The sequence below is a fragment of the Colius striatus genome, chromosome 4 (genome assembly GCF_028858725.1).
Source record: "Colius striatus isolate bColStr4 chromosome 4, bColStr4.1.hap1, whole genome shotgun sequence".
Classification (NCBI taxonomy): Eukaryota; Metazoa; Chordata; class Aves; order Coliiformes; family Coliidae; genus Colius; species Colius striatus.
Window position 1 is genome coordinate 33940312 of NC_084762.1, and position 21461 is coordinate 33961772.

At 44.6% G+C, this 21461-nt stretch overlaps 1 protein-coding gene across 1 annotated transcript in view; it reads right to left on the minus strand.

Annotated features, from left to right (window-relative positions):
- Positions 1 to 18819, minus strand: part of PARD6G (par-6 family cell polarity regulator gamma) — a 66979-nt gene extending 48160 nt beyond the window's left edge. The window contains exons 1-2 of the mRNA XM_061995398.1: positions 18700 to 18819; positions 6160 to 6382 (exon numbers count right to left, since the gene is read on the minus strand). Coding sequence (XP_061851382.1) covers positions 6160 to 6382; positions 18700 to 18771 — 295 coding nt within the window. The 5' untranslated portion in view covers positions 18772 to 18819. The remainder of the gene's footprint in view (positions 1 to 6159; positions 6383 to 18699) is intronic.
- Positions 18820 to 21461: the final 2642 nt, after the last annotated feature.

The window sequence follows — 21461 nt, forward strand, 5'->3', positions numbered from 1 at the left end:
CCAGCATCTGACACTCCAGCATTTCACCTATCTCCTACTAGGAGAAAACTTACCATGAAACCATTTAAACCTTTGAGAGTTTTAAAGCTAATTCTGTTGATGTAAAGATTGTGAATATGATCTAGAATCTGCCTTAGGATTGACAAGGTGCCCCCACATTCACTAATTTATTGTTATTATGAAAGTTGCTTAATAGCAATAGTAATATACCTGCTGATTCACAGGAACAGCAGCTGTACCCACGCAACAGCCACTTGCACAATCACAGTCCCTACTAATGCTCTATACGTCCTGTCAAGACCGCTTGAATATTTAAGTTTTTGGTTTCTCCAATCCTCAGTTCCTTTAAGTTTACCTTGAGAATTGTTCTGCCAATGGATGTATCTCTATCAACATTGTGGATGTATAGAAACAAGGCCACTTGCTGAAACTTGGGCAATGCAAGTAGAAGTCTAAAACTCCAAACCACCATCAGGACCTCCAGTTGTGATCGGGACAAAACCAAAAAAGCTTCTTAGACGAAGAGCTCATTTGAACCTCAGTCTGGATCAAGATAAGGCCTGACAGGCTGCTCACCAGTTTTTTCATCTCCTTTGTTACTTGAGCTACAGCAGATTTTCCTGAACCCTGAAGAGGGGTAGGAAGTTAAGGCCTGGTCATCAGCAGCCTCCATCACTTCTACAAGAATCAATATCATCAGACTGGATTTACAGTGGTATGCTCAGTTAGCATTAGAACCAAATACCATGCCATTCACTGTGCTTGCTCAGCTTCAGCATCTTGGTCCTTGATCTCTTTTCCTTGGAAAAAAGTGCCACACGGCATCCTTACAGGGTAATCTGTGTGTTCATTTTGCGACGCTTCCTTGAGTTTATGAACTTCTGAGGTTAAACACACTACAGGAGGTAAGCCAAGCAAAAGAGGAAAAATCTTGAAATCTGTTACCTAGCAGAACTCACACTCTTATATCCCACTTGCAACGTTCAAGGAGTTGTTTTAGACACATTTACAAGTAAAGAGAGTCATAATTCAGCCATTTATTCCATTTTGTTTAATAGCTTCCAATATAGCCTGGTTTGAATATATACTCTGCCTCTGGGAGACAGGCATTAAGGTAAGATTTGATAATAGCTTTCCATTTAATCATACAGGAAAAAATGACATGCATTCACAGTATGCAACACTAACTCCTTTCAGTTGTTCCATTCTTTGTTTCTGCTTGAATACATAGTTTATACCTAAATATTTTTGTAGTATTCAAGAGATTGTCAGACAAAGAATAAATAGAGTCTTGAAAAAATGATGATCAACTGCATCATCAGATAAGCTCTTCCTTCATGTAGGTCTTGGCTAGAGTACAAGAGTTCAGTTATTATGGAGAATGTCAAACGCATCCACAATTCCTTGCATTGTTCGAAGGTCTTTGGGACATCCGTCCCTTCCCCAACAGCAGGCACCTTCCACAGAGAGTTCTCGATGTCTGATATCCGTTACAGCCAAGTGAAAAAAATCTTGGGCTCAAAGCATCAGCTGATATATAAATCACTATTGTGCTCACGAAGTCAAAAGAGCCACATCAGTTTACCACACAGGACACAACCCATACTTGCAGCCTGTGAAAGCAAGTCAAAGGAAAACTATCTTTTCTTTTTATATCCTGGTTCTCAAATTAGGATTTTTGTCTGTACTGTAATTCAGTATTGTAGAAAAAGAGCAGCCCATACCTTCAGCAGATGGACCACTGTAAGCTATGAAAACTTGTCATAACTCAGCTTGCTCAAACATAACCTGGAAACATCCCAGAGCCTTCAAGATCTGAAAAACTACAAACAGTAATTGTTGCAAACACTGGGAATGGCAATTCAGGTCCTTAGTAGAACAGTTGTGATGATGAAAAATTTGAGGCTCAGGAGATTTGAAGAAAAAGGAGGAATTGAAAAAAAAGAACTACAGTGATCATGAGATGGTAAAGTTCAAGATCTTGTGTGGAAGACACAGGGCACCAAACAGGATCATGACCCTGGGCTTCAGGTGCCCAAGAGAACTGGTCAACCTTCAAGCACCATTCCCTCCAGGCTCAGGATCATGTGTCCCCAACATGTAGAAAAGCAGGAAAAGGAGGTAGGAGGCCTCCATGGATGAGCAAGGATCTGCTGGGACAACTCGGGGAGAAAGCAGCCATCTATGAGAGGTAGAAAAAGGGCCTCATTTCTTGGGAAGAGTATAGGAACATTGCCAGAGCATGCAGGGCTGCAACCAGGAAGGCTAAAGCCCTTTTAGAATTAAACCTGGCCAGGAAAGGAAAGGAAAACAAGAAGAGGTTGTTCAGGTACATCAACAGCAAAAGGAAGATTAGGGGGAATGTGGGCCTGCTGCTGAACACAGAGGGTGCCCTGGTGACAGGGGATGCAGAGAAGGCTGAACTACTGAATGCCTTCTTTGGTTCAGTCTTTACAGTCAAGGCCGGCCCTCAGGAAGCCCAGTCCAGCAAGGACAGTAGGATAGTCTGGACAACAAAGGAGTTGTTCTGGGTGGAATAGGTAGAGGTTAAAGACTTGTCAGGCAAGCTTAATGTTCAATGGGTCCTGAGGGGGTGCATCCAAGAGTGTTGAGGGAACTGGCTGATGTGACTGCTAAGCTGCTCTCCATCATTGTGAGGTGCCTGAGGAATGGAGAAAGGCCAACACTCCAGTCTGCTCTCTCTGAAGAGCAGAAAGGTTGACCCAGGAAACTACAGGCCAGTCAGACTCACCTCCATCCTTGGAGAGGTGATGGAACTCATCCTCAATGTTGTTACTAAACACATGAAGGAAAAGATGGTTATTAGGGGGAGTCGACATGGATACACCAAGGAGAAATCCTGTTTGATCAACCTGATAGCCTTCCACTGGCTGGCTAGATGAGGGGAAAGCACCAGATGTCATCTTCCTTGACTTCAGCAAGGCTTTTGACACTGTCTCACATAATATTCTCATCAGAAAGCTCTGGAAGTCTGGGATGGATAAGTGGATGGTGAAGTGGATCAAGAATTGGCTGAACAACAGAACCCAGAGAGTGATCAATGGCCACAGTTGGAGGCCTGTGGCCAGTGGAGTTCCACAGGGACCAGTTCTGGGGCCAGTCTTGTTCAACATCTTCATCAGCGACCTGGATGAGGGGACTGAGGGTACCCTCAGCAAGTTCCCTGACAACACCAAACTGGGAGGACTGGCTGATTCCCCAGAAGGCTGTGCTGCCATTCAGCAGGATCTCGACCAGCTTGAGAGTTGGTCAGAGAGGAACCTCATGAGGTTCAACACGGACAAGTGCAGAGTGCTGCATCTGGGAAGGAACAACTCCATGCACCAGTACAGGCTGGGGATTGACCTGCTGGAGAGCAGCTCTGCAGAAAGAGATCTGGGAGTCCTGATTGATAATAAACTGAACATGAGCCAACAATGTGCCCTCGTGGCCAAGAAGGCCAATGGCATCCTGGGATGCATCAAGAAGAGTGTGGCCATCAGGTCAAGGCAGGTTCTCCTCCCCTTCTACTCTTCTCAGGTGAGGCCTCATCCTGAGTCCTGTGTCCAGTTCTGGGTTCCCCAGCTCAAGAAGGACAGAGAACTTCTGGAGAGAGTCCAGCACAGGGCCACAAAGATGATCAGGGGACTGGAACATCTTTCATACGAGGAAAGGCTGCCGGAACTGGGGCTGTTTAGTCTAGAAATGAGGAGACTGCAGGGGGATCTCAATATTTGTAAACATCTAAAAGGTAGATGTCAGGAGACTGTTTTATACAGTCATACCAATTCACTTGAGAAAAGATAAGCCATCTTTAAACTGGGAAAAAGAGATGACTAATCATGCAGTTGATAAAGTTTGCTATGGTAGAATAAAAAACCCAGGTTTTTTTCTACCAGAAACCCAGTTACACTGTCTTTCCACATCCATATACTTCTGCTCGGTTTTCTCAAACCCTCCCTATTGTACAATACTGAGAGAACAACCTTTGGCAGCCACCTCCCAGGACTTCTAATTCAGGGCAGTGATCCCTGATCCAACAGGCTAGAGAGTCCTTGCTCTGCAATCACCTTCAAAGTCACACAAGAGGACTGGCCTCATATTTTACTAGCATCCCTGCCAGCTTATTTCCTGCCTCTGAAGTCACGGTTTAGGGTGTGAGCTGAAGCACTGGAGACACACCACATCGCCCTGGATGGCACAATAATTTCTTGGTGCTAGTCACCTTGTTCTCTAGTGCAGGTTCCCAACAGACTAGGAAGAGGACAAGCATTGCTCCATCACCTCAGTGTGAAGACAGTGAGAACTGGAGAAGCAAAGGAAGAAGAGACAAAAAAAGATTTCAATAACTCCTATTTTTGTTGCAGGAAACAATTTCTAAAGGCTTCTTCTCAGAAAAGGAAATGAACGTGATTGATTGGGAGCATCCAGTAGTACAAATCACAAACGTTAAGCTCAGGAGTCCCTTATTAAAGGTGCCATCAGAATTCATAATTTGCTTCAGCTTTATAGAGAGAATCCAGGAGATCGTGTCTTAGGAAAGGTTTCAGGCTTTGCTACACATAATTCTTTCCACCGAGCAACACACGTAAATAAAGCTTTAAAACTAAATACTGTATTTTCATTAAGATTACAAGTTACAAACCTCCACAATTAGCATACATCTCTGAACAAGAGAAGGGAGCATTTTTTTCACATGTAGTCAACAGTTTCCTCTCATTTACCTCCTTGTACGATGAGGATTTTGGTGGCAACCCCTCTCCCAATGCAGAATTAGGGATACACAGTGACTTCAGCAGTCTGTCCAAGCAGAGCAAGGACAGCTGCATTTTGAACAGGATTGATCCAGAGACATGAATGAACTTGAACTGATGCAGGCATGACAAAGTCATGCAAGAGATTTCTCATGACTTGACCCACCATCAACATTCACAAGCCTTAACATGCATTGCAGGAAGGAGACTTAATAGGACTTATCATCCACCTTTGCATTTTCTTCATGAGAAGGGAGAGCTAGCAACCCAAGTCCTCTCCCACAGATATTTCCACTCATCTGACATACAAAAATTGCTTCAGACAAAAACTGCTCTGGACCCGCTTCTCCATTGCTTCCTTGAGCACTTATTCCCATTTAAAAGAAGGTGGGAAACAACATGCTCTGAATGCAATGGGCCACGCAACCCTGGATGTATCTGATGACATCAAATCAAACCACATACTATACCAGCTTATACCAATGAGAAGGCCAGCACATTCTGCTAAATCCTTATCTGTACAAATTCCCACGCAGTAGAGAGCCCAGGCCAAAAGAGCTACATGACTGATCAAAGTCTCAGATCAAGTCTCCCTTCTGACTCTGCAACTGACAAGATTTTAATTCCAAAAGCCCTGGGCTGTAAGTCACTACATGACTGAAAAAAACTCTGGGGTTAGCATTAACAGAGTGTTAGGTTCCCCTGTGATTTAAAGGGTTGTATAAGAAAGACACCTTCTTATAAAAAGCAATGCTCTTCTGAAGCAACTGTCAAACATGGTGTTTAAGGAGAGGATTTCAGATATCTACAATAAAAACTTGACACGAACTACACATAGCCACTCAAACCTGATGTCATCTTGACAATTTTTCCCAAGGTTTGCTTGATGATTCAAAATGGAAAGATTCAACACTCCTTAGTGTAACGACAGAAGGCAGAGTTGTGACAGACAGAGTTTGTCTGTTAACATAGTGAAACCAAGACTTCATTTGTGATAGAATTATTTTCTTTACAGCTACACATTTGCGTGCATTCACATTACACAGGCACAAATAATTTGGTTATGACACTATCAAGATGGATAGATAAGATTTCTAAATGCAAAGTAGGATCCCCTCCCTCCTCACAGCTCCCTCAAAATAGTGGTGCAGTTGGCATGCTCAAGTGATGACACAGCACCAGCAGCACAAGGTACACTCCTCCTGAGAAAAGAAGGGCCTCATACAGAGTATCAGTATGTTGTCCTTCAAACAGTTTACAGGCAGTAACGTCTCTACCTGAGTGGAGGAGTGAGAAGGCTCCTAGGTTTCTCTTACATCACTTCAGCTTTTAAATAGAGGCCACAAATCCACTATTCACCTCAGCCCAGCATAATCTGAGGCACTAAAATGAAATTGCATCTTACCTTGTCTTTGTATAAAAACCCTGAGGAGTGGATGAGCACTTGAAACAGCCTTGAAGAAGTTGTCATCATTATTAATAGGGAGAAGGTCTCCATGCACATCAGCATATCCAATCATCACTTCCAGGTTGGCTATGTGATGAATGTGAAGAATTAGCTTGTAGAAGTCTTCAAACTTTCCTGGCTTGTAGCGATCCAGGGAGAACCTTCTGAACTCTGCCCCAAACTGCAAGAGAAAACACAGAGTGCCTGCTGTCAAACATCATCACAGCTCAATGCTCTAGCCTGGCATTTCAACATGGTGTACATCATGTCCCTCTTTCTATGATTAACACAGCCACATAACGGTGCTTTCAAGTCTCTAAATAACCTTTTATATCCTCACATTAGAGCATAATCATGGCTATCAAAACACCACCCCAGCTTGACAATAGATATACTGAAGTGTGCCACCTTAATATTTAAAAAATACACTTTCTTTTAAGTTTCATTAAATCCTCTAGAGGATAATTGCATTAGCAGGCTTTAACTTTGCAGCTCCATCATTCATTACCATTATCTTGGGCTTCCACAGATCCATTCTTCTCTTAAGCATGTATTCACTCTACTGGTTTCAAAAGAAGTCATCCAGTTATTCAAACAACCTTATAAAAATTCTTTGCACGTTTCCCATCAATACCACTGGGATCCCAACCACAAGACCTGTAAAGAAGCACGGTATGCGAGCGCATAGCTCGTTACTAGGAAATACACTCACTCTACGTGCCCCCTGAATTTGCCAGTAATCCATACAAGAGGATTCATAGCTATTCAAAGTTAGTTTTCATGGGTTTAATTCTCCCGTTATTTCACTAGTTTTTAGTTTTGAAGTTTTACACAAAAGTAAGCAGCTGTAAAAAAAAACAAACCACCAAAAGGTGTTATTTGGCACATGACAACTGAAAATGTTATAAAGTCATGAAGTTATTTTAAATAAGTCAGAAAGTGATTGAGGAAAATATTAAAACGGACCTTATTTCTGATACTAGAAACCAAATATGCTATTAAAAAAGATTAGAAAAACTAATCCTTTTCTTCTAAAGGAACAGAAAAGAGTGAAACAGGCATCTAGTTAAACTAGGTAGCTTAAATCATCTTCCTGGTACATTTCATATCATAATGCATTGTATAGCACTCGTAAATTATTGTTCAGCAACTCAATCTCTAAACCCATGCTAACTCAGCCACAAATCCAAGAACAAGGAAGGCTGTGACTCAGATCTCATGGAAGTTACCATTTGCAAGATCAGTCAATACCAGAGCAAGAAATCAAAGACAAAAATCTAACAAGTAAAAGGGGGGAAGGAGAATTTTCTATAGATAAATTCTTCCAGAAAATAGAGAATTACATGCTTAGAGGTTTTTAGATGTTAAATCAACTATACATGCAAGTCACTCTTTTGCTGAGACTAACAAAAGTATGAATCATCACCATAATCATCTTCTGGGAAAAAAAAAAAACACCACCAAAAGCCAACCAACCCTACTGGCTTTGGGTGCAAGCATGTTCTCAAATTACTTCCGCAGTGAAAATCCCACTCTTCAGCATCAAAGCCTAGTTATGATCATCTGAAAGCTTGTTTAGTCAAATTACGCTTGCTTGTTTGTAATATTAACTGCTAGTTCCAGTTTGGATTTCAATTCAGAGTGCCCATCCAAATGCACAAAAGCTGAACAAACCACAGCTGGTTCCAATGGAGAAAAAACAGCCTGCCTTTGTCCCCCACTCTCTGCTCCTCCCTCGAAAAATCCAAATAGCAAATCCAAGTAGCAACTTACTTCTCTTGACACATTTCAAACAAAAAAAAAAAGCTTAAGTCTTTTTAGTTGAAAAATATCTCTAAGTTTTCTTTTTCCTAGATTCAAGCAAGGAGCAACCATCTTCAAGTGACAAGTTTAACATTTAAATACTAAACTAAAGGGGTGGGAACATGATCTTTGTAGGCTTTGTTTAGAGCTGCATCTCCTGGCCTGCACATCTCAATGGGAATACCAGATTCCTTTAGCAGAAAGAGCAGCAGGCCAGGATACTCAGATGTTGATCCTACTAACTAGTTGTTTATTGGGCAGACAACTTGTCCAGGAGTATTAGTATGTCTGGTACTTACAAGGAAGCGAGTGCTGTGCAGTCTCACCCCAGCCACCTGTCCTGCACTGTCTGCCAAGGGTGCCCATCGGTCCTGCTCTGCCTGATACACGTGCCGAAATACACTCATTATTTACAGGTTAGTGCAACACAAAGTTCAGCTGTCACATGTCACATGAGAGGACAGCAGGTGAAAGGGACAGACCTCCCAGCCTAAGCCTTGAAGGCATGCTAGACAGGACCATTATCAGTGGAGCATGGCACGTGGGTAACAGTCCACCCAAAGGGATACAACTACAGACTTGGGGTGCTGACGTCTGAAAAAGCTGTGCAATCAAATGAACTAGTTCACACATTCAGCCATGAGAAAGACCAAGAGACAACTTCCTCCACCTAGGAAGAGAACAACAATAAACAAATGCATGTGATCCCACTTGTGCTTTTTACATGACACAGAGCTCTAAGGCAAGGGAGTTAGAAGATGATTCTGCAGAGAAAAGTAGAAAGGATGAATCTCTTCAAAAGAGTTATGCAGATAATGAGGACTATTTTGTTTGGTTTAAAGATTAGTATTACTGTAGTAGTAGTTTAGCTGATTAATTCACCCTGTCCACATACCCAGGCAGCAACCACTGTCAGCAGGTCTTTTCAGAAGAGGGGGAAAAAAAAAGCTTCAGCAGTGACCGTTCATTCATCATCCCTAATGAGGCTGATAGAGAGTATCACAGTAATAATAGGTTTTGCAGTACCCCACAGCTTGGAGACTGGGTGCTCTGCATTGTATTCAGCCAGGATTTCAAGATAACATCCACCACGTATCTTCCAGAAACTACAAATTTGGAGGCATTTGCTGATAACCAAGATGCCTATCTGCTTTTCTAAGCTACAAACAAAGTTTGTCTTCAGTATACCCCACCACAGAAAGACACACAAGAACTGGTGTCTGCCAGCAGTCTCTGCCAGAACAATACTGTATTACACTGATAAACTAACAGTTTTACCAAGCAGATTAGTTTTCCATAATGCAGTAAATGATGCTGACCTATTTATCTAATGCAAATACTGCATCTACAATTGCTTAAGTTGGAGGATAGGAGCATCCAGGAGAACTTAAGATAATTTAGTCTGACAGAGATAATTATAACTGAAAAAAACCTAGAAAGAATTCTATGTCTTGTTTCACAAAGATTAAGCTCTGTCCCAAGATCCTCTGAAGTATCAGCCAGCTCCTATACTTGCTGTCTCCAGCTAGTGGATAAAAACCATCCAACAAAACACTACATATACATCAAGCAGGGACCCTGAGCAAAAACAGATGCCAATAAGAAATAGCCAAAAAGAAAATGCAAGTGTTCAACACAGCTTTCAGTAGAAGATGACAGTCACAGCTATCTGACCAAGACCAATAACAGGTTTTTTTATTTTCTGGCTAGGGAGAACAAGGTCAGAGGAGCAGAGGGAACAGGATTTTGAGGTTTGTTTACTCAGAGAGCTGTTATTTTGTGAAATGAAATAGAAGAGTTATTTGCAAGCAAGAGACCAACCTTTTTTTCCTTTAAATTTTGAATTTCAAAAAGTTTACATGGTCAAAAATAAAGCCCTATGTTTATGAGGTACCATCCCTCTAGTTTATTGCTGGCTTTGGATTCAGGCTATTGTAATAAGAAAACATCAAAGAGCAACACTTAGCAATAAACATGAATTACCTTAGCCACCTACTTGTCCCATGAAGTACAAATCAGGAACAGAAAGGAAAACAAACACTCTCACCCCTGCACAGACTGTAATTTCTGCTTACCTGCAACATTTTCAAAATGGGGAGACCTGATCAGGGCTGTTTACCAGTGAGAAAGAGCAGAAGCCAAGAAAGAGGAGGAGGGAAGACAATGTTAACAGTTTTGCACTGGCTGATTTCAGAGAAGACTTCAAGGCTCTGCTGTCACATTCACGTCTCTGTTTCTCTGCTCACTCTTTTTCCCCCAGACATGTCTTTCCCAGCACACTCTTGTTCTGCTCCCAGTCTCATAGTGGCAAGATGCCACCAACCAGAACGATATTCTCTGCAACAAGTTCTCTCTTCTCCCCTTCAACTGTCTGCCCCAAAGCAGCTCTGCTCCTTCCCAATGATCAAGCTGTAGGAAAGTATGTGATTTCATGTTCTGCTCAGTTCCCTGCTCATCTCTTGCTATTTTTTTCCAAGAGAGGGTCACAAGAGCAAGACAGCTGTCTGATTGCTCTCCATGGGAACTCCATCATAGACACAATTTCACTACTTTCTCTCTCAATTTTTTTTCCTGATTGGCATTGTGCTATACACAAATCCTTCTCTCTTGCATTCTCCCTGTTCACTCCCCCATAAAAATACTGTCATGCTTTAATGTCTTCAATTCTTAGAATAGTTTCTCCGCTCAGAGAAACTCAGTGCTTCCCCTTTTTTTTTTTTAATGCTTCTTGAACACAATGCTTCACGTCTCTGCTTTTCATTTAAAGAACAGTCTTTGCAATCCCTCCAGCCCTCTCCAAGCGGTCTATGAGAATCAGTCCATGACAACACTTTTCTCTCTTTGCCATCTACTCAAAAGGCAAATTCAGTTTCTTTTTCTGTCCCCATCACTCTTAGGAACTCCTGTTCATGAGACACACTTCCCATACAATCTCATACTGATCTCTTCACAGACATTCAGCTGCCAGCTCCAGAGCAACTTAAAGATAAACTTACCCTTTTCCCTACTTCACTTGCCTTCTTTCATGATTACTGGGCAATAGACACTGCCTTCCCCAGCAGCTCTCTTCATCCAGGCAGTTGCATATGTCTGTTAATTACCCAGATCTTTTCTGTCCAATATCTTACATCCCTGGACACCATTCAGCTGTTCATCTGCCCAGTTGAACTTTGCCTTGACTGCTACTCTGTACTTTACCCCAGCTTTTCCAAACACTATTTTGACTTACTACTACCCAACTATTTCTTAGTTGGTGTGAAAACAGCTACCTACAAAAGCTATTTTCCCAGCCTTTTCTTTGTAACACATCATCCCTTTCTTTGCCATCTCTGCTGTGGTAGCTCCTCTCCTATCAGGTCACCCACACAGCTGCTTTCTCCCTACTGTCCCTCTCAGTCAGCAGCACACACTGGCAGCCTTCCCTTGGTATTTAAACCCACAGTGCTGTTCTTCAAGAAACAGTCATTCACAGCAATTCACTTAAAATAAATCTTAAGTTGTTGGTCTACCTTTCCAAAAGTATCTTCCTTTTTTTCCCACCTCTCTGAGTCCCCTACATCTCTGGGAACAAACCAGAGTCTGTTTACAAAGGATGTAGACCAAGCTGATCTTGTACTTTCAAGAAAACACTGAGCACCACACACACCATCGTGCCACACAGCTTTAGCACAAATATAGCATAGGATGCATACGTCCATAGCACAAAGAGGAAAGGATCGATTGGCACCTTACTACCCAGAGTGACAAAGGACAGGGAGATCTGTCTGGTCAACATTGTCTACAGCAGACAAATCCATGAGCCTAGCTTCCTGCAGAAGGGCAGTCCTGCACTAGTACATATTTTCTAGCAAGAGCAAATGGTTTTCACAACACTTATTAAGACATGGTGACAAGACACCTTTAACTGGTAGAGGCTCTGGCTGCTAGCAAACTTACCCAAGACCTTTTTAGTTTCTGCCAGAGGTCTTCCTATAAGCTCAGGGCCAATAGCAGCTACACAGAAGCAATTTGATGCACATAGGCCAGCCTTGACAGGGACTGTGAACTGCTGTATGGGGATGGAAGCAGGAGGGACGGCCCCAGGCCAGCAGCCTTGGGGCTGCTGCACCACACCCTGCCCCAGGCCCTTCTGCCTCAATTCACTTGAGGCATTTCCACTACCTCTGCACTGGGAAATTTTGCCTTCACTTAAGAGGCAGGGAATGTCTCACAAAGGTACCTTTGGTACCTTTCTTCTTTTAACTTCTGGCCTGCATTGTAAAGTTAATTAGAGGCAGGCGATAGATCCTTGGAAGAGTGTCTTTTGGTTACTAGAAGTTTACCTAAAGTGCACACATTCTCTTATAAAGGGAATGACAAGGGACTACTGAGGAAACACTATTAACTGCATCCCCAAGAACTCTTCAGAGGTGGCTAGTCCTGCAGCCCAAAAGATCAAGCCTCCACAGGTATTTTAACCTCAGATGGGAGACATTCCTTTCTTACTTGGCTGTGAACAACTATTCAGCTTTAAATTGCACCTCAGCAAATTAAATGTCCATTGTTCAATGTCTTTTAGGACTGTTTCAGTGTGGCCAGACTAGAATTCAGAAGACTACTCACAAAACTTCATCCAGACAGTCTGTTTTCAGCAGATCAGAAATTCCCAAGTTACTAGGCTAAAAATGATTACAAAAGCAAAGCTGAGAACCTGGAAGCAGGACCAAGAATAAGGAAGTATGGGAGCAAGCATGCACAGGATCAACTGTTGTGTCTCACCTGCTGCATGGTAACTTGTTGGAGCTGCAGTCACTTTCTCTTAAGTCACCTGACCATTTAAAGATAGACTTATGCTTACTACATATGGCCACTTCAGAAATTTATCCTACTATGAAAAAGATTCATAATAACAGAAGAACCGGAAGTTTAGTAGATACTCTTTTGCACCTGAGAATAAATACAGTATCTGCTGTCAGAAGCTCGGCAAACAGGGATGGAAAGGAACAGAGGCAATTTCTTAAGAGATTAATGTTTACAGTCTCCTTCTCTTGTCACAGTTTGCAACAATCCAGACCTTCTCAAGTTGCTATTGCTGTGGCATACTGTCCTCATTTGAGAGGAGGAAGCACTGCGGTTTTCTGACTCTGTGCCACATTTGGTTTGTATATAATCAAATATGTTTTGAAGCTCAAAACCAGAAGTTAAATCAGCTGGTTACAGGGCTCTTCACTGCACTTACAGTTTTATTCTAGGTATGACAAGTTTGACTTTTAAATTGGAAGAATCTAAAGTACTGCTTAGAAACATAAAGCAGACTTGAAGTCTGTTTCAACATCCTGCAGGATTAAAAAGAGTGATCTTTCTGATCAATTGTGAAGCGTGCTACACATGGAAAACATTTCTTAAAACTTCAGAAGGCCTGTAAGAAATCAGGGTTAGAGTGAAATCGAAGTACAAAAGGCTGAAAAACACAATTTGTAGACCTCTCTCAGTTAACACCAGATAGAGAAGAACCAGACCTGCAAAATCTCTTTACAGGGGACTAGTAAAAGCACATTTGCTCTCACCACTATTGCTACAGTTACAACAGTGCTTGATGTTATGCTTTATATGTTTAAAATACATTGTGAGTACATCCCCTGGAAAAGCCAATTAGTCATGTGGACATGCAGTACAGCTAAGGTGTCTTAGCATAAGCAACTTGGCGGGGGGTGGGGGGAAGTGGGAACAAAGGATGTGAAAGGTTTAAAACAGCTATCTTAATGTGACAAGCACAGATACACTCCTCATAAGATGAGGAGATGACACATTAGCAGGACAAACTACCCACAAACTGTTTGGATATTAAATCAATCTAGCAGTCTGGCAGGCTTGTTGAAGCACTGACTTCTACACTTGCCCAAGACTAAGAGACTTCATTTTATCTGCTAATGACTTTGTCAGGACACAGTTGATCCCAAATATGCTCTCCATCTTCATGGTCCAGAATGGTACAGAACATTATCATGTCTATACTCTGAATATATCAAAATATTATTGAAAATGTATTAAAAATCCCTTTGCAGGATCCATCTGAACACCAGTACTTACTGGAACAAAGTCAAAACAGGATGAGAGATGAGAAAAAAAAATGGTTGTAGTTAACTGGATGCATTTATCTTAATGGCTTTGTTTATAGTAGTAGGATGTTAGTCACGTTATTATTAATTTATACATCAGTTTATAATGCAAGAAGACATGACACTACTAATAAGGCAGAAATGCCACAGTCAGCACTTGAGTCAGGTAGCTGCGCTTTTATAATCCTCAGCCATCATCAAAAATTCCTATTGTTCAGCAACAAAAAGGGTTTTTTCCAAAGGACTATTTTTCAGGGAACCATGGGTGTATTTACCTGCTTTTGAAAACATGAAAATTAGCCCTTACTTGTACAACCAGTTTGCAGGGAATAATGTACTAGAGAAATATTTTTCTGCTGCTTTTAAGCCACGAACATAAAACTCTCAGTTTTAAAGTGCAAAACCCCACACTTTTACAAACAGTCCAGTGTGCTCCCATTTAAAGGCCTGAGGCAATCTCATACTTCTACACTCAGGGCAAGACAAGAGAAGACTGGCTACATGAAGAAATCTCACCATTAATGTAGGAATTCCTATTTTGAAACAATTTGTTCTTCTGTAGACTTAACACCCATGGGGAAAGAGGCCTGTAAACTCTATGTAAAGCTAAGGAGAGAAAATGAAAAATAGGTTTGGGATCTTGTGGCCATGGGCAATCAGATTCTTATCAAAACAAACAAAAAAAGCCCCACACATTGCATGTGGTGGAGCATTTGGTAAAAGGGAGATGAGAGAGAGAAAGGGTCATCTGGAAACCTTTTTCACAGATTAGATGTAATTTCTTCAGAAGAGGATACTTTACTTGCCACCTGACAGGGGAAAGAAGCCAGCAAGTACTAGACACATGAGAACACACAGTTGTTTTAAGCCAGCGAGATAATGTGTTTTCAGATCCTGTCTAAAACGGCTGAAACATTAATCCTGAGCTATACAGACAACACCTAGATAAGAAGTGAGCTTCTAATGTGTTCTGTCATGAAAGACAGGAGAAGAAGGATAAGGTGTAATTACAATTCAATTAATATTTTCCTATGACATGAGCCAATTTCTAAGCAGGTTTCTCTTTATCCCTCTGCTTTCCTATCTAGCAATACGCTTTTAAGTGTTTTGATTACAAGGCCAGCTCTCAGAGGAAGAGAGAGAGACGAAGGGAGGAAGCACTGAGTGTGAAGGAAGAAGGCTTGTTAAAACAGACTATAGCCATTCCCATCATTGCCACGTCTGCAAACAGAGGTGCACATAGATAGCTGATGGTCTGTTTTCCCCCTCAGTATTTTCTGCAACACAGTGATCTGAGAGGCTTCTGCAGCACCTCATAGTCACCCAGAGAAAAAATTACCTGACTTACACCAAAAGGTATTACACACTGCCCTAAAGCTCATCCTTCTGCAAAGATGTGAAGCCAAAGAACCTATCTCGGCAAATGTGACTACCCAGTGGGAACAAGGCATTAAAACATCCACAGACACAAGTGTTGGGAGTGGAGGCATGCTCCTAGGCCACATTCCCAGCAGGGATGATGGGTCAGGCTAGGTTCAGGGAAGGTACAGGCTGCTTTAGACCAGTTGAAATCTGATTAAATACAGAGTTCATAGATCTACTGGACAATGAAAGAGGAACACAGCCTGCAGTTTTTGGGTCCTTCAGCACAAACAAGAAGGAAGCTGAAAAACTGGAGTGAGTTCAGCCACCAAAATGCTTTCTCCAACCTTCCCTCTGTGCATCCCAACTCTTTTTTTTTTAAAAAATAATCCTCTGACACACATCAGGAACCTTAAAACTTCAGGATACTTGGAGATTGCCAGAGAAGTGTCTTACTCAGTATGGTACTAAGGATCTTGAAAAACTCACTCCTTCCAATAAGCAAAGGCCTAAACCAACTTTCAAAAAATTGTTTTGGAAAGAAACTCAGGGAAACCAGGAAAATCTTGGTCACTTTTCAAAGGAATCATTTCTAAATTGTGATTAACTCAACAGATCAGCTGTATGGCATTTCATCCTTAAGGAAGGAATCACTTGGTTATGGTAACAGAGGCAGGGATATCAAAAACCCAGTGTGTGCAGACTATTATACATCCAACTCCCCACAGCTATTTTTTTCCAGAGCTCCTTCATGTCCAACTTGATCTTCAGAGAAGGAGAAAAGCTGTTTCACTCTGTTGTATAAAAGCGGCTCTCCCTCGCAGCCAGCTCCTCTGCCAAAAGGGATTCCACCTGCCCACGGCCCACCGCTTCCCAGCCTTTGAAAAGCCACCTGAGAATCCCTTGATCCCTGGCCAGCAGCATGCCCCGGCGCAGAGGCTGAGCTGCACCCACCTCCGCTCACCTGGCAGCCTGCGCTCCCAGGCGATAGCTGCAAAATCAGGAGTTCTCAGACTCAACTTACGAGTTCTCAGGCAAGTCCAGACAGGCTTCACACTTACAAAACACAGGCAACTAAATGTTTAAAAGGCTGACTACATATGGCTACCAAAGGCAGCATTATTGAATATTTTTTTCCCTGGGCTTAGATAGTCCACTCAATCAAGAAAAAAAAAAATCCATATTCTTAGATGATTGCAGCAGGACAACCCAGTGATCCACAGGGAGAAGACAGCACCATAACCAACCCTACAAGATTACCACATTTTAACATGAGATATAAGGTCTTTATACAGTAACTTGATTGGTACCATTGACGAGAGCTTTTCACTGAACCTACTTCTAGCCACTGAAGAATAATTCTGAAAAGGAACTTACAAGCTTTACAGACAGAAGCATCTTGCAATGCCAGCACCAACCTGTTTGATAAACAATCTAAATGTTATTGAGCACAAGTCACACTAGGAGTATAACCCCACCAGCCCCAGGAAATTTAACAGCATAGCCTCCACTGATCTACACTGCACATTAATGGTCCATCACTGGCTATAGGCCCTCAGTAGGATGTTTTGAGTTTAGCCTCTATTTTTGCAGTACAGTACTTTAAAGTAGCTTCTGAGCCATCAACAGTGACAACCCTGAGCTATAGAAGATCTCCAGTAAACTCCTCTTATCCACCCAAGTTTACTTTCCTTCTCTCCAGGAATCTGCCATCATTCCTACACTTACAATCTCATGGTGCATGGAGTATAACTCAGAAATTAGAAAACTGAATCTGGAGTGTTTGGGGGCCTCAATGAATGTTGTGGGTGGGTTACACTTTAGAATCAGTACAAAGCTTTGCAGCAACAGGAGCAGGAACAAACTTTCCAGGCCAGATGAGCCCCACCAAGTGACAACGGGAGGTTGGTAAATAAGGGCCTCAACCAACATTTCATGTGTCATACTGAAAAACGATTAGACTGTGCCCCTGGACATATGGTAGTTTTCCTCACTGAAACCATCCAATCATTCTCATGTCTATGTGTTGCTCGAGGCTGTTTGATTTGAATGCAAATATTAACAGCAGCAAGGGACACAGACATGGAGCACCACACACAAGGTCTCAAAGATACCAACTTCAAGACCATCTCAGCAGACGACAAGGGCTGTGCACAATTCCAGGACATACTAATCTTGTCCTGTACTCTTTTCAACTTAACGCATTGCCTACACCTTTTCCGTTATAAGCATATAAAAACTGAGCTTCCAGGGAGATTTCTCAGTTTTGCTTCAATGCTACTTATTTTTGTCCACAGAGGTGGCAGCCAATATTTTGATGTGTGGTTCAACCAAGAGCGGCCAAAGACCCTACAGAAGAGCTCAGCACGACCAACTACTGACACAGCCAAGTAGCATCAGCATTTTAAGAAGCTGAACTTCGGCAGACAGCTCTTTCTGCACGACAGCCCCGCGGATCACAAATCCTTCCCCAAAAATATAAGCGTGCAGAAGCTGGCTGGCTTATGGCGGGTGTCGGCACCCTCAGGTAACACCTGGTAAAGCCGCCACAAGAAGGCGAAGCTCCCTCCCGGCCTCGCTCCAGCTTCTTCGCCTCGGATCCTCAGCAAGACTTCGGGGCTGCCAGCACTGGCTGGGGAACCCGGCCCTCCCAGTCCTCCGTTCCTCTTGTCAAACCGCTGCAGGGGACCCGACCCATCAGCCGTGAGGGCCGGAGCACCGGGGCGGGGTGCTCCGGCGGCTGCGGGGGGCAGGAGTACGCCGGGGGGCACCGCCTCCGCGTTCCCTCCCGCCCCCGGCCCGCGCCGCAGCCCTCCCAGCAACCGAGGCGACCGGCGCTTTCCGAGCTGCCCCACAAAGTTAGCGCCGAAGTCCCGGCGGCGAAACAAAAGATCGAGCAGGAGCGGCGGGAGCGGCGGGCGCGGGGCCCCCGGGGCCCGCCCGCCCCGGCCCCGCCACCACCACCCCGGGGGCGGGCGGGGAAGGGTCGCGCCGCCGCCTCAGACGGGGGGCGAGGCCGGGAGCTGCGCCTGTAGCGGGGATCTCGCTTCGCCGCCAACTGCCGCCGGCCCGTCACCACTCTCTGGACTGCAGCTGCGGCACGACTCCGGCAGCACCGTGTAGGGTGGCGGCGGGAGGAGGGAGCTCCACTCATGTTCGGGAGAGCCGCCGGGAGCGGGTCGGGCAAGGGGAGCACCGGGCCGCTGCGATCGAGGCCGCGCCGCGCTCTCCTCACCTTACTCTTCACTTCCACCGCGCTGCACTCCAGATACCGCAGAGTCTGAGATTTGTTGAAACTCCGGTTCATCTTCTCGGCCCCGCTGCTTTCCTTTCCTCTCCTCTCCTCTGTCGTCGCCTCGCCTGGCCTCGCCTCGCCTCGCCGCCGCGCCGCCTGCCCGCCCGCCGCGGGCCGCGCGCCCCCGGGACGGCCCCGCGAGCCGATGGCCCCGCGCGCGGCAGGCGGCACGCGGCGCCCCACTCCCGCTCCCGCTCGCGCTGCGCTCGGGCCACTTTGTCCCGGTGCGCCAATGAGAGCGCCCTCTCCGCTGGGCTCGCGCGCCGGCTCCCAACAGCCGCGCGCCCGCGGCGGGCGGGCACCGGGGCCGCCAGGCCACGCCCGCGGGCACGCCCACCCGCCCAGCTCGGCCGCGCCCCGCCCCTCGGCCGCCGCCGTGTGCGCGGTGGGCGGCTGCGGGCGGGACGGGGAGGCGGGACGAGCCGACGGCAGCCGCCACCGAGCTGCCGTGCCGGTGGGGTCTGCCGCCGCTGCCGTTAAACCGAATGCCGTCGGTCCGCCGGCAGCGGCGGGGCCGGCCTGGCGCGCGCGCCCCCGAGGGGACGGGCGATGGCGGCGCCGGAGGGGCTGGTCGGACGCCGGAGGGCCGGTGCAGTAGCGCAGGTGCGAATGAAACTGCCTAATTCTGGGGCGTTGGGAAACGCCTGCCCCTGACCCTTGCCCGGTGGCCCGGGCGGTGAGCGGTCTCGCTGCCGAAGCCATCGACGATGCAGACAGTACACCCAAACGTAGCCGCCGGAGCGTGACGCGGTAGCTCCCTCCCCGAGCGCCCGGAGGTGCTCGTGGTGTGCCGTGGAGACACACACAAACTTTTCAGACGGCATTGATTGTTCATAAAGAGCATTGGGCTCCGGAAAGTGCTGCGAGTCATTAATTTGAGACCACAAGTCATCAGGTGTGGGAGGAGAGTTTACACCGCTCCCTCCTTGAAATAAATCATTGGACTGCCTCCCTCTGTTAGCAGCTCTTATTAATTAGGTAGGCTATTCGATGATCTCGAAGGAACTCATCTCTTTCCGTCTTATGCCAAGGACCTTTATAGTTCCAACAGACGTTTTCCCTTCAGTCGGTTTCTTTTAGTCACCGAGAGCCTTTGTTAGTGATATTTTTTCCTAAATGGTCCTGGCCCAAAGCATCAGTTGTAATGTAAAGAAGCTGAGGATAAAGCACAGACCTGTGCAACCAGTTTTCTACTGCTCAAAGTCGACCAGGGTCCCCTGCCTATTTAAGGAAGGGGCATAAAGTCCTAGAAAACGTAATAGATCACCCATCTCCCCTTTCTGCAAACCTGCTGGGCAGGTGTCAATGTCGGGGGCAGGTGTGAATGGCAGCGACAGGGAAACCCCACAGAATTTAGGGGGAAAAGAAAAAAAAAAATTAGTTGACTTTTCATGTGACTCCAAGTGGGAGGATCAAAGCATATGCCCCAGCTACAAACAAGCTCCAGCCTATTGCAAAATGGATCTGAAATGAACATTTGCCACATGTTCTGGGCTTGCACTGTGTTTGAAAGGCTTGCTGTGCATTAGACTGGAAAAATAAAGTCTAGAGAGATGAGAAAGGAAATGTTTGTATGAACTTGATCTTTCCCTCTTTTTATCTAAGCATGAGCAACACAGTGGCTGTGCTTTCCTGCTGTGATGACCAAGGCTGAGCTGTGCAATACAGCATCCCTGGGGTGCTCAGGGGCTGAACATCTCCTTTGGGATATTTCCATTTAAAGATGGACTCTGAAATATAACTGCTGGATCCACATTGTTTAGTAGCTCAACATCTGGACCAATAAGGCCAATTCACCTGAGTGAAGTTAATCAATAGCTGAAGGACCAGTCTAGTCATGTAACTCCTGTGAAGGTAAACACCAGCATTGGTCTCATCGCTGGGAGCATTAGCAAGGACTTCAGCTGGGATGCTGTTCCAGCCCACCTGTCTTCCAGCTGCTCCCTGAAAAGGGACCCTGCTGTTCATGTTACCTTCTGGGTCAAGAGAGAGCCGTGGGAGTGCTCTTATGCATTTCAGTAACATGATGATGTGGTTTAATTCTGAACCACAACCATAGAGAAGGAAAGATCTACGTCAATTTTTGTTTCAAATTTTCAGTTTGTTCATTTTTTTTCGAAGGAAAAGTAACTTCTCAACGGTTGGCAATCAATAAGCCGTTTAATTGTAGTCCTAACTTTAAATTTGGTACTTCTTGCGTTTGTGATGTTCATTTGAGAAGTACAGATTAAAGTAATTTGTCTCTTTGGGGTTTTATTTTATGCTTCCTTCAGGGAGTGCATATGCTTCGTTACCATCTCTTTTATATTAATAAAGGCTCCTCAAACTAATAATGCCTACCGAGCTGTGCATAACCAGAATGGGAATTCAATGAAAATGAGCAATAAATACATTTTTGAGGGAGTGAGAGAAAAGCTTGTAAGCCATTCTGGATTTGTAAAGAGCAAAGATACATTTTTCAAAGCACAAGATAGTGGTTGATTTAGCAGCAGCAGGGCTAAGGGGACTTCTACTCCTTGTTGCCTGTCAGCAGCAGCCATTGAAGATCCTGTTCACATTTCCATCACCACATGAATACAAAATCCTCCTCGTCTGCCCTGTCTTTGAAGCTAACAGGTATATTAAGGACACAAATTACTGTGTTTAGGGAGTGGAGTGAACATTGTTGCTATTTCTTCTCCCCTTCAGGATTTTTAAAGTGG